This window comes from Chrysochloris asiatica, unplaced genomic scaffold (genome assembly GCF_000296735.1).
Source record: "Chrysochloris asiatica unplaced genomic scaffold, ChrAsi1.0 scaffold00156, whole genome shotgun sequence".
Lineage (NCBI taxonomy): Eukaryota > Metazoa > Chordata > Mammalia > Afrosoricida > Chrysochloridae > Chrysochloris > Chrysochloris asiatica.
This window is the reverse complement of record NW_006408674.1, coordinates 238,098-252,279: the sequence shown is the minus strand read 5'-3', so window position 1 is coordinate 252,279 and position 14,182 is coordinate 238,098. Positions and strand designations below refer to the sequence as shown.

The window sequence follows — 14,182 nt, the reverse complement described above, 5'->3', positions numbered from 1 at the left end:
TACATTGAATTAACTCTTTACTACTTATTCTTGAATTAAACCAATGAATGTCAAAAAATAAATAAATAAAAGGGTTTAGGTTTGGCACCCACCCTACTCCAGTGATCCCATTAACATAAGAAAAGAAAACTCCTTTTTCCAAAGGTCACATTCACCAGTATAGAGGTTAGGATATAAACACATCTTGGCAGATTCTAGCTACCTTCAAAATAAAGATCCTCAGTGTGGCATACAAGGCCTTCCTGCCTCCTTTGTTTTCCACCTCTCAGGAACCACTCCTGCTGCCTGCCTTCCAATTATCTGAAAACATTTAGTAATAATTTGAACACGTTTTGTCGTTGTTCTAGCTGTTTCAAGCAAGAAGGTAAATCTGGTCTGTTAGTTCATTTTGGCCTAGAGCGGAAGTCTGTATTGCAGTCTAATTAGTATTTACTTATCCTTGTAACCTGAACCATTTTTTAATTATTAAAAAATCTTTATTATTTAAAGAAAGTCTGATAAATATACAAAGACAAAAATTGAAAGGTGCTGTTACCCAAAGAGAACTAGTATATCTCTTACTTAACGATTGATTCCATTAGTCTAAGACCACATTGGAGTCCTGGTGTGGTGCTATAGGCTAATGTGCTGGACTGCAAAGTTAGTCTGAACCGAAAGGTCCGCAGTTCGAGCTCACCAGCTGCTCCTCAGAAACCCTATGCAGGGTCATTATAAGTCAGAACCAACTGGATGGCACTTAACAACAACAACAACAAGACCACATTGTTTCACAGTCCCAGGGGTGTAGTTGGTGCTCAGTCCATGTTTGTAAGCTCACAAACCTTTTTCTATGCTCACAACAATTAACCTTTGTATTCATTATTTAACAAATATATATTGAGCAATGAAGGGACACTAAACACTCTCAAGGCAGTCTGCTCCCGTAGAGATATTTAGCCTCGGAATCCCTAAGGAGCAGTGTGTTGTTAGGTGCTGTAAGGGGGACTATGAACCAGAATCGATGGGATGCTAGTGGGCATGTTGAGCAGTGCCCTGGTTCATATGTACGTGGTAAACATTATTAAGGATTTCTACTGAAATCATTTCCTATGAAAGTAGTGCAAATCCGGTCCTTTAAAATATCCATTGCGGATATTTAATCCAAATATGCTTTGGTTTAAAGCATAGCCTGTTTGAATGAAATGTATTTTCAGGAAATTTTCCTCACATGTTAATTTTATTTAGCAAAGCCTTTTGACTGCATGGAATGAATGCTCAGATGAGTCTCTGTTGTTGTTGTTGTTGTTAAGTGCCGTCGAGTCGGTTCCGACCCATAGTGACCCTGTACAGGGTTTCCGAGGCTGTAAATCTTTACAGGAGCAGAAAGCCTCATCTTTCTCCCTCGGAACAGCTGGTAGTTTCGAACTGCTGACCTTGCAATTCACAGCCCGATTCGTAACCACTACGCTACCAGAGCTCCTGACAACAGAGTCTCTACCACCCTCAAAATCAAATCCAAAGGAGCTGTTCAGAGGACTGTTAACATCCCAGCCATGAGTTCTCCTTCCTCCTTAGCCCATCCTTTTTCCTATCTATGGGTTTCAGGCACATGCTCTATAGCCATGGAAAGTTTCACTTCTCCTGCTGTATTCTGAAATAGCAAACACAGTTCACAGAGGGAGAGCACATCCCACCATCACACGAGTCAGTGGATTCTGATGTTCAATTAGCCACCTGCTGCGCTGCTGTGCAACTTAGTTTAAGTTGTCTTGCAGGGGGCAGAGGTGTTCTAGAAGGAACCAAGAAAAACATTTTATCATGCTTTATTCCCAGTGCACATCTCTTCACATCCCCTCACCCCATGCTTTGGAGGCTGGCTTAGTGGATGGCGGTAACAGATACACATTTCTTCTCTCACAGCTTAGGAGGCTAGAAGTCTGAATCCAGAACACCGGTTCTGGAGAAAGGTCCTTCTTGTCTCCTTTCAGCCACTGTAGGCCCAGCATTCCTTGGGAGATCTCCATGTGTCTTGGTATCAATCGTTCCCTGGACCTAGGGGCTTCACCGTACAGGGACCCCAGGTCCAAAGGACATGTTGCAGCTCCAGCTCTTCTTTCTCGGTGGTCGGAGGGGCCTCTCATCTGCACTGACCTCTCTCTCCTTTTATCTCTTGTAAGTAAAAGCTATTGCAGGTCTCAGCCCTGAGAAACTCCCCAACACGGGATCCGAGATGTGATGGCATTAAGAGTGCTGCATCCCCTCCCCTTAATCTTTTTACTCATTGATCACATCTGATCACATCTCATAACTGCCACATGACATCATTACATAACTGCCAAACCATGGAGAATCATGACCCAGTCAAGCTGACACATATTTGGGGAGTGGGGTGGGGGACACAAGTTATGACACAGATGGTATGTTCTTAGTATTTTTTATGTTGGTGGTATTAGTTACTATAAAGTCTATTCTGACTCATGGCATTTTCACCTGCGCAGAGCTGAACTGCTCACAGGATTTTCAAGGCTGCATATCCTTTTGAGACTAGATCATCATGCCTATCTTCTGAGGTGCTTCTGGAAGGGTTCTAACCAACCTCTTGGCTACTAGTCAAGTGTCTTAACTGAGTTTACTACCCAGGACTCCTAGTGTTTCTGTAAGCATGAGGCACCACAGATTTTCTAACCAATCACACACTTGTGCAGAGCCAACACTGAAGGCAGTATTTTAAGCTACTCTGCTGAACATGGGGTTGAACCATTGAAGCTTGTAGCAGCTGGACAGGCCAGGGGGATCCAGAGCAGACAGGAGTCCGGCGATTCGTAGGAGCTAGAATTGAGGTGCTCACAGGTAGAGGTGACCAACTAGCCTATATTGAAATTTGGTTGCCACCTAGTCAAAAAATGGACTGGAAGTCAGTATCAGGAGCTTCATTTAAATATAAGAGAAAAAAATGTAAATTGGGCTAGTGACTATGATTGTGACCAGAACTTTATTAGAAGATGCAAAGCAGGTGGGAAAAGGGAGGTGGGCTGAGGAGTGCTTGAGCTGCCAGGAGAGGTGCACTGGCTAAGACAGGTTGATAAAGAATCATGGTTCAATTGTCAGAAGTCAGGTTGCTGTGCCGAGAAGCCAACTGGATAAACCAGCCAGAGAAGCCAGCCAGCTCAGATGCAACAGTAACATTCAACAGACGTTTACTGAGCACCTACATACTGGAGGTGTTTGTTTCTTTCATATGTAATGTAATGCACAGGAGTTCCTGGGTGGTGCCAACAATTAAGCAGGCACCAACTGTAAGGTTGGTGGTTTGAACTCTTCCAGAGGCTCCTCCAAAGAAAGGCCAAGAGCTCTGCTTCCCATAGATACACCACAGCCTTGAAAGCCCAGCGGAGCACAGAAGGTCACCATGAGTCAGAATTGACTTGATGGCAACTGATTTGTTGTTTTATTGTATTTAACGCACAGATGACTGAGGAGGTGCTGACACTTTCATCTTACTGATAAGGAAGCTAAGATCTGAGACATGACGTGGTGCCGTGTTCTTTCCTAGGGCTACAGAGGGTGATGTGTGTGCCACCACCTAGAAACTGACCCAGCAGGTTCCCTGACTAGGGAACCCAACAAGAATGTTAGCTCTTAATTTAAAAAAGAAAATAAATCTGTGCACAAGATAAAAATTTCAAACAATACTGGAGTCCTAGGCTGTACGGTTGGTTTGAATCACAAGGTCGGACATTCAAACTCACCAGCTGCTACTCAAAAACCCTATATACAGGGTCACTGCTGTGAGTTGGAACTGAATCGACGGCACTTAACAACAACAAGGTATAGAAAGGCACATTATATATTAGAATTAACACTGGACCACAAGGTCAATTTGCACTGCAAGGTCAGTGGTTCAAACCCATCAGCTGCTTCTTGGAAACTCTATTCAGGGTTGCTATGAGTCAGAACTGAATCAGTGGCACTTAACAACACTGAAAGGTGTCAGATGGAAAAGGTGTGTCTCCCTTCACCATCTCCATCTTAGTTCCACTCCCCTAGAGTGACAGCTCCTAGTCATCTATTCAGTGCTTACTATGCAGTGTAGCTTTGTGATCCTCAGTGACTTTTCACACAACAGATGGTACGGAGATTCAAAACTGTGTCATGTGAGGAAATAGTTGAGGGAACTAGAAATGTTTACTCTGGAAAAGAGAAGACTCAGCTGGGGACAGGAGTACCATCTGGAGAATGGTCATGTGACGATGTTCACGTGGTCCGTTAATCCATTGGGTTCATTGTTTCCATGTGTCTTTGATTTTCATCATTCTTCTTTCCTCTAGACAGGAAGAGACCAATAGTTGTACCTAGATCTAAGTATTGTTAACTGAAACCTTTTTCCTCTCTATGTGTGTGCACCTATATACAAGGCTTGCGATGTAAAATGCATTTCTTGTTTGAAGGAGCTTTGGTAGCATAGTGGTTACGAGTCTGGCTGCTAACCTCAGGGTCAGCAGTTTAAAACTACCAGTGGTTTCGCATGAGGAAGATGAGGCTTTCTGCTCCCGTAAAGATTTATAGCCTCGGAAACCCTATACAGGGTCACAATGGGTCAGAACCAACTTCACGGCACACCACCACCACCACCACTTGAGAGCTATTCATCTGAATGGCCACCAGGTTACCTTCTAGAACTTTGTGCAAAAGCTCTGTATAATAAGTCAGAGGCCCGGGTCCTTGCAGTACCCTTATTAGCAACTTGTTATCTCTCTTTGAACCTCAGTTTCTCCATTTGTGCAACAATGATGGTAGAACGGTCAAAGTCTAAAGGTTCTTCCAATTCCAGAATTGTTTACTCTAAAAACCTTCATTTATTCACCAAATACTGCTTGAGCAATGCCTCTGTGTGCCAGGCCCTGTTGTAGGTGTGGGATGGTGGTGGTGTTGTTAAGTACCGATGAGTCGGTTTCAATCCATAGGACCCTGTATAGGGTTTCTGAGGAGTGGCTGGTGAGCTTGAACTGTCGACCTTGCAGATCAAACCGACTTTGCAATACAGCACATTAACCCGCAGCACCACACCAAGACTCCAGGTGTGGGATACAGTAGTGAAAAAAAAACAGACAGAAAGCAAAGTCCCTGCTCCTCCCAGAGGAGTAACATGTGGTGACTGTGAGGCACCAGTAAGTATTTAGAAGGAAATGTAAACAGAGAAGAGGACTATGAAATACCAGAGAGAGGCAGACATTGTGGAGACAGTGGTCAGAGTGGTCTCACTGAGAAGGTGGCTATTGAGAAGAAGCCTGATAGAAATGAGACCAGTGGCCACGTGTATCTCGGGAAGAACCTTTCAGGCAGAAGGAACAGCAAATGGCAAAGGTTTTAAGGTGACAGAACATCAGGGGGGCCAATGTGGTTGGAGAGGAATGGGCAAAGGAGACACAGCGCAGACGATAAAGTCGGAGCGGTAACAAGGGGTCAGGGTGGGAGGGTCAGATAAAGGATGAGAACAGAGTTCTTTAAAGCTGCCTTCAATCCGGTCTGTAAATGGTGACTTGTCATTCCTGTCAGCACCCAGTTATGAGGATCAAATGAGATGAGAATGTGCTCTCAAAACAGATCCAATCCAACTATTAAGGATTTACAACAAGTATTCCTATTAAGTATAAAGTACTAATTTGTGGATCACTTTGAATGGAGCAAGCCCGGTGACTATACCAGAATGCTAGCTCTCTCTCTCCCAGATCCTCCCCAAGCCACCCCTCATGCCAAGTGTCTAAGGTTTCTTGCTTTTGATCTAGAAATTCCATCACCCAAAGCTAAGTATTCTTCGTCGGGGGAACTTCATCTGGAATCTGAAAAATGTTCCTCTTCTGGAGAACTACCTGTGCGCCTTGGAGCAGAATCGAAACCGGGAGATTATTGAGCAGGTCATTCAGCTGTTCAAGGAAGAAGTAATGACCAAGCTCAGTCATTTTCGAGAATGTGAGCATTCCTCTAACTGCATAAATGTTTTTCTGTGTGTTCAGTCTGTAACATTCAAACCATCAAAAGAGTGTTAGAGGTACAATTTAGCTTTATCAAATCTTAAAATGTTGCCATAAGGTTTTTATTTTCCTCAAAATGGATACATTGGAAGTCCTCTTACTTAGTGTACATGATCCTACCTTTCCTCCCTGTTGAAGGAGCCCTGGTGGTGCAATGGGTTAAGCTTTGCACTGCTAACGGAAAAGCCAGCAGTTTGAACCCTCCAACAGTCTGCTTCCATTTACAGCTTCGAAACCCTATGGAGGTCTTCTCTGTCCAATAGGGTCTCTAGGAATCAGCATTGACTCTACAGCCATGGGTTTCCTCCCTACAGAACTTGCATTCAGGTTTTAACACCATGACTACATTTTTGCCCTTGCCTTTATTTTTATTTTCCTTGGATTTTTTTTTTTTTTTAACTTCTTTTTTTTAATTATTACTTTGGATCTTAACCCAAAACTAAACCCACTGCCATCAAGTCGGTTCTAACTCATAGCGACCCTGTATGGGGTTTCCAAGGCTGTAAATTTTTACGGGAGCAGACAACCTCATCTTTCCCCCACCCGTGAAGTGGTGGTGGATTTGAACTGCCGACTTTGTGGTCAGCAGTCCAATGCTTATCTGTCAACACCCTGGGCTGACAAAGAAATGAGCCACGGTGATCAGGCACTGTTGTGACGTGGCTTGCTTCTTCTCCTTTCAGGTGTCAATCATGGAGATCTTAATGACCACAACATCTTAGTCGAGCCCAGCAATTCAGCCTGTGGGGATGCTGCCTACCAGGTGTCTGGGATCTTAGACTTTGATGACATGAGCTATGGCTACTATGTGTTTGAAGTGGCCATTACTATCATGTACATGATGATAGAAAGCAAGACTCCCATACAAGTGGGAGGTCATGTCCTTGCAGGCTTTGAAAGCATCATCCCCCTGACAGCTGTAGAGAGGGGGGCTCTCTTCCTGCTGGTGTGCGGTCGCTTTTGTCAGTCGCTTGTCATGGCTGCACACTCTTGCCAGCTACACCCGGAGAACAGAGACTACCTCATGATTACTGCAAAGACTGGCTGGAAGCACCTGCAGACCATGTTTCACCTGGGCCAGAAAGCTGTAGAGGAAATCTGGTTTGAAACGGCCAAGTCCTATGAGTCTGGGATCTCCTCGTGACTAGTTAGTTCAGTGTTAACTTCAATCATCAAAAACCCAGTACGATCAAACTTAAGTTTTATGAAAGATTTCCCCACACTGATGGAACTGATAAGTTCTGAACATGACTTCGCATATGAAACCACGAAGGCCTTCAAGCAATCTCATGACCAGGCTTTAAACTGAAGAAAGCACTACATGAGCAAGTGTGCCTTCCTGTGGGTCGCACTTGCCTTCTGTATAAAATATGCATAATGCTAAAATTTTTAATCAAATCATCTTTCGCGGTACATTCTAGCCCTGAGATCAATGACTTTTTTAAACTCTGGAAAGCATGCACATGCACACACACATATTTTAAATATAACATACAGACCTAGCTAACAGACACATTGCTTAAATCTCTCCTTTCTTAAAAGACCCATTGCATTTCCTTATGACACGCTACTTTGTATGATGGATGATAGTTGTATAGTTACCCTCTAGCTAATTTGAGGGCAGAGATTATGCAAAATTTATTTTTGTCTCCCCACTCCTTCGCCTTCTTCTCACACTTAGTAGAGTGTCTTTCCCACAAATGGTTCTTTAAAAATATTTGCAGAAAGGCTGTATGTTAGAAGAAAGGCTCAAAATGATAAGACACACACATCTTCGGGAGGAACGTGCATCACATTCATAAAAGAAAAGGTTTTAACTTGCTTAAGAAGATAATAAAACCCCAGATAAAGAGGGTGCCAGAGAGAGAACCTAAAAGACACCATTCTGGAACTGCAAGGAAGCAAATAAAGATGTTTAAACAAAAACTACTAAATCGTTAGGTATCTAAATAAAATGGTTAGTTTATAGATTGATATAAAGAAATCCTCAAGTAGATTTTTAAAATTGTAAATACTATTTCTTTTGATAGGAATATGTAGTATTTTGTTAAACTCATCATATACTTAAATGAGGCTACAGTATTCCCTGTACTGATTTCTCATCCTGTCTCCCACATGTGATTCAGTCTTCTGGCTTTGACTATCCATTCTGTACAAATGACTCAACTCTACAATGCTGCTCATTCCAACACTCTCTTGGGCGTAATCCCTTTCAATAGCTCTGGAGAGACATTGATATTTTCTCTCTTCATCTCTCTTTTCCCTGACCAAATGAGGTCTCTTTTTAAAGTTTCTTTTATCTTTCAGTGGCACCATTTGTAACTCTTCTAGTTTCTTTCTCGCTGTAGAGTAACAGCAATATCTATCTCAGAGTTATCTGTGAGGATTGCCTAATGATGAAAAGTGCTTTATTAGTACATAGGACTCAATATTTACTTACATGAATTCATAATCAATGAACCATATCCCAGGCCACCCAAACTTAAAATAGTACAGTAATTTTCACTTGCTCCTCTCATATTGAATCAGTGAGCCCTGTTGATTCTTTGAATCATATAATTGTAGATTCCTAAATTTGCAGAATCATATAAATTTTGGTAACAATTCCTGCCTTACTAAATTTCTAATACTATATAATAAAAGTCAACATTTATTGGCCACTAAGCTGGTGTGGTGCTGTGGGTTAATGTACTAAGCTGCAAAGTCAGTTTGAACTGCAAGGTTGGTGGTTCAAGCACACCAGTCACTCCTTGGAAACCCTCTGCAGGGTCGCTATGGGTCGAAACCAACTCGACGGCACTTAACAACAAGTACTTCACTTGCATTATGTCATTTAATCGTCAACAACAAATCCCTATTTCCAGATGAGCAAATAAAGGCTTAACAAGTTGAAGTAATTCGCTCAAAGAGAGCCAGCTTTTAAGCCAGAGCTCTCCGATTGTTGTTGTTAAGTGCTGTTGAGTCAGTTCCGATTCATAGCAACCTTGTGTAGGGTTTCCAAGGAGTGGCTGGCAGGTTTGAACCATCAACACTGTGGCTCAAACTGACACTGTGGTCCAGCACATTATCCTGTAGTACCATACCAGGACTCCTAGAGCTCTCTGATAGAGACCATGTTTTTCACACCATAGAGTCCCGTACTACCTTCCTCTCCACATTTCCTCCCCAACACACACACAGTCATATGAAAGCACTTAAAATGCTTCAGATCTGTATGATTTTTGTTTCGCTTGACCATTCAGGAATACGAAGATCAGAAAAATGGACCAAAACTTTTCACTCAGACTGTTGAGCTGTAAGAAAAGATCAGTGCAGTTGATGTATTTTGTACACATGGAGGAAACCCCCCTGAGATCACCAACTGTGTATCACAATCCCTTAATATAGATGCTGAACACCATGGCACTGATACAACTTGTACAGTGGATTCACTCACACTTTAAACCATCTAAATATTACCCTTGCATGTTTTCTTTGTATTTGAAATCACAAAATTCTGACAACTTCAAATAATTCAAGAAGCTAAATGTTGGCTTGAAATAATAAAGCTCCTAACAGCTTTATTTAAAAAGTTGCTACTATTTTATTGTTCACGTCCAGTCTTTAATAACCTGAGGGTAACAAAGGCTCTTAAAAGTCTCAAAGGCCCATTAAATTTCTATTAACAAGCACAGAACAAAATTACAGGTTTTCTGGGAATAGTCTTTTTTCCCTTTGTCCTCCAGTTTTCCATTTTTTAACACATAGGAAATAAACAAGATCAAATAACTAGACAGTAAAAAAGACTTTTTTTAAAGAATGGTAAGATTCCACCTTTAGGCCCTTGGAAATCATAATTTGAAGGAAGCTTGACAACTGAGTTGTTAAGTGGTGGTGGTGGTGGTGGTTATGTGCCATGGAGTTGGAACCAACTCATAGCGACCCTGTACAGGGTTTCCAAGGTTGTTAGTACCAACTCATAAATCTTCAGCTCTTCCTTAGCACCAATACCACTTCGGTAATTCCTACAGGAACCAGAAGAAATGGCATTCAAAATCGATTTTGCCTTCAGACTTCTGAAATTTTAGTTAGCAGACCTATTGAGACTCTGAACATGTCCATTTATTCCATAAGAGTAAAGTTATGGAATGACAATATAGTGAATAAAGTGTAGCTTCTTCCAAAAAAAGATTAAGGGTTAAGAAAATATTTGAAGGGATACAATCTTGAAGTCAGTTCAGTTGTACCCAAATTGATATTTTAGTTGTGACGTTGTGGGCTAATGCGTCACACTGACTGCAAAGTCGTTTGAACTGCAAGGCCAGTGGTTCAAGCTCACCAGCTGCTCCTTGGAAACCCTATACAGGGTTGCTATGGGTCAGAAAAGACTCGATGGCACTTAACAACAGCAAAGGGCTTAAAGGGATGAACTTAGATAAAACTTAATTAGGAATGTTGTTAAGTGCTGTCAAGTCAATTCCGACCCATAGCAACCCTGTATAGGGTTTCCAAGGAGCAGCTGGTGAGCTTGAACCACCAACCTTGCAGTTCAAACACCTTTGCAGTCTGACGTATTAGCCCACAGCGCCACACCAGGACTCCAACTATTGATAGCTAAATTTATTTGCAGCATTTATCTTCTTACTGGACACCATGATTAGGAATCCCAGAATCAGGAGGAGATGGAAACATAACTTTTCCCAATTGAGGCTTTAGGATGCAGGAGAAAACAAAAACCAACATATTCTATTTCAGTCTTTGATTTCAACTCATAAATGAGCTCATAATTCAGGCACACCAAAAGCTACTTTTGGCCAACCTGAGTTTAGCTTTGTCACATTTTAAAAAATTCATATATAAGACAAGTGTCAGTTCAAATATAGATGACTTTTTAAGAGATTGTAAGAAAGCTGTAATGTTAATGTCTTGTGTGATATATTATCACTAGTTACAGCTGTCCACAGGCATCTTTTGTTGTAGTGTTTAGACCAAAGGTACTCAACATGGATATCCTAATTCATGTTTTAAGGGGGTCCTTAAAATGCTCCAACTCCCTTGACTAGCACTCCATAACGCCCACCTGGTCCCACTGCCTCATCTTTACTAAAAAAGTATAATGATTAGGTATACTGGCCTTTTAGGAAAGGCTTTTTGGAGATTTCTGTAAAAACTACTAGATCAGTTGGCTACTACAAGGACAAGCAAGTTGTTCGCTGAGGACCCATCTAGGCAAGCAATCAACTCCCTTCAGGACAACCGCCCTCTAAGACTGAAAATCAAAGGGATCACAAGAGAAGGCAAATAAGCTTGCTGGTAACCACGCTGGTCTACTGGTGAGTGGAAATGGGGGAAAAGCAGCAATGAAGATATGGGCTGAGTTTGACCATGTTCTATAGACCCACGTCAACCTGGAGATGAGAGAGAGAAGAGGAAGGGCTGGTTGGTCCGAAGTGTGGTGAGACGTGGGGACTCCTGAGCCCATGGACAAGGACATAGCCACGGAGGGCTAGAGCTGAGGGTGAAGCATCCAGCTGATATAAAGTGAGGGAAGATGCACAAGAACACCCAAACTTGCAGGTAATACTCATTTGACTTAGCTTCAATGGCTTAATCACAACTTGACTAGAAGAAGATTAAAATTTTTGATAAAGAAAACAAGTGTAAATTGCTACAATTTGATGAATTTGACCTATACTTACAGATGTAGTAGCTCAAAATACCAACTGAGAGGGAAGGAGTCTTCATATAAAGGATTAAACATATCCCCTCTGTACACAGGGTTGATGGGGATGAGCAACTTAGACATTGGTTACCTAAAATGGCAGGGGCTATGAAAGTACAAAAGACATTTGTTTCACTCCCTCATGAAAACTTGTACTGGCTTCCAAGTTTCCAAGAGGGAGTTTAGTTTCAGAGTGCAGGGAAAGGTAGAAACCCCACTGAATAGTTTTCATTTTGTCTAGATGGATCTGGTGAAAGGAGATGGGGACAAGATTCTTATGAATCAATAGTGAGTAATTACTATCATGACTAATTGCGATTGTCACAACTGTAAAGGTACAAGTTTTATAACATAAAGGGGGGAATAGTTAATCTTGCATTCCAGGAACAAAGGAACCTAGGACCATCAAGAGAGAAGAACATGAGCAAGACGTGACGCCCTATCCAGAGAAGCAGCATTATCGGAGATGGAGGCAGAGATGAGGACATGAAGAGAGAGAGCAGTTGAGGACTCTAGACTCATGGAAAGAGAAAGACTGTGCGCGGCCAGGAGGCAGGCTTGCAGAATGTGCCCTTTGATTGTTTAAATGATTATAATATACTCCTGAGTGTTTTTGTGTTAAAATCCCCCGCACCCCCCAAAATAACACAAAAAACGGAGGGAATGGGAACAAATACTGTTGAATGATGATACACAGAAGGGATTATAATCATTGCAATGAAATGATGAGTGTAAAACCAATGTTCTTCCATGTAAACTATCAGTCAATTCACAATAAAATTTTTTTAAAAAAAGAGCCACTAGATCAGCCAAATGTCAAATAGCCCTCCATAAAAATACAGATTGTTTCAAAATAAGAAATCAAGCTATTATTTTTTTACATTTAATTTTATGCCTTTTATCATTATACCAATGTTTTAATGATAAAAGTAGAAAACTGAGTATCAAATTTGTTTATCACTTAGTTGTCCCCAAATACAAGTACAGCAAGTATAAAGTAGGTAAGCAGGAATGACAATATAACAAAAATAGAACTTGTATATATGTCCAAATTGAATTACCCATTTCTTCAAGGTGTATGGCAAATTAAATACTTGATCTTGGCAACTGATGCATTACCAGTTTTGCCTTTACCCTGCCCTGGAGGGGGCATGTTTCTATTCACAGACTTCTTGAATATGTTGATCTGTAGATAGTTCCCTTACATGTCTGGCATCCACCTACTAGATACGTACAGTACAATTCAAATGAGTCTACTTGACCTTGTGGCCCTCTCTTCAAAAACCTCAGCAATGTATTTGAAACTAGAATTATGCATTATAAATTAACATGGGAGTAATCAAGCATGGCAACAATACTGAGGTTGGCCCAGGACCGGGCAGTGTTTCGTTCTGTTGCGCATAGGGTTGCTATGAGTCGGTACCGACTCGATGGCACCTAACAACAACAGTCTTGATATTATGAAAAAAAATCCCCAAATGTCTATTATTTTTTAAAAATTGTCAACATTAGAAAAAACAAAACAAAAATTACCATCAGTTCAATTTTCTGAAAATTAACTTGAGGTAAACTTGGTGAATCAGAGCTCCACATTTGCATACAGTTGTGATCCTCTTTTTGGCTGGGCTATGGTTAACAGAATCTGAAGGTATGTCTCCCAAACCTTTTACTTGATAATCAAAAGTCAGCTCTTCTCGGATTTATGGTTCTTGTGGAAAGCAATGCCATTCAAGGAAGAAGAGTATTGAGGTTATCAATGAAAACATTGAACACTTAAAAATTTGGGTTGCAATTATGATTCATGAAATGAGATCTATTTCCACATCAAACTGCATCTACTGAGAATTCATCTGTGCCTAGAACAAAGAGATACGTGATTCCTTTGTTATCATGTAACTGGCCCTGTCTTTCAGCTTCTTCAGTTGTGATTACCTCTCCAACATATTCCATGACAAAACTCATTCTTTTTACCTTCATGAGCATTTTTAAACCCTAGCCACAGCCATCACTTGTTTGGAATAAATATTGTGTCTTTTCGTATTTTGGACAATCAGGTCCACTCCTGGCACCTTGTGTTGCATTCATAGTTGGGGGTACCAGGTGGGATTTTAATTTGTTGGTTTTTATTATAAGGCCAAAGCACTCCGGCTTCAGCAGGACATTTTTCAAAGAAACAATCTGTGCATGAACAACCAAAGGTAACTTCATTTACTAAACTGATTCCAGGAGCTGGTATGTATTCATTAATGAAGTAGAAGTCAGAAGGCGGGCCCTCTAAGTAACCAGTATTTTCAACAAATAACCTTCCTTTATGATTCTTTCTTCAGTTGAGTTCATCTTGCCATCTTTGCAGGGCTATTCTTTGTTTAGCCTTCTATACAATGTATTCAGCAATGGCACGGTTCAAAGCTTTATTATTATTTTAAGAGTTATCACTTTGCCTTCCTTTACCTGAGATTTAAAAAAAAAA

General features: G+C 41.2%; 1 protein-coding gene and 1 pseudogene across 1 annotated transcript in view; one reads left to right on the top strand and one right to left on the bottom strand.

The window, feature by feature from the left end:
* HYKK (hydroxylysine kinase) overlaps nt 1-7,155 on the top strand; it is an 11,045-nt gene extending 3,890 nt beyond the window's left edge. Inside the window, exons 3-4 of the mRNA XM_006870939.1 lie at nt 5,766-5,949; nt 6,695-7,155. Coding sequence (XP_006871001.1) covers nt 5,766-5,949; nt 6,695-7,155 — 645 coding nt within the window. The remainder of the gene's footprint in view (nt 1-5,765; nt 5,950-6,694) is intronic.
* A 6,092-nt stretch (nt 7,156-13,247) lies between these two features.
* LOC102831913 overlaps nt 13,248-14,182 on the bottom strand; it is a 6,389-nt pseudogene continuing 5,454 nt past the window's right edge.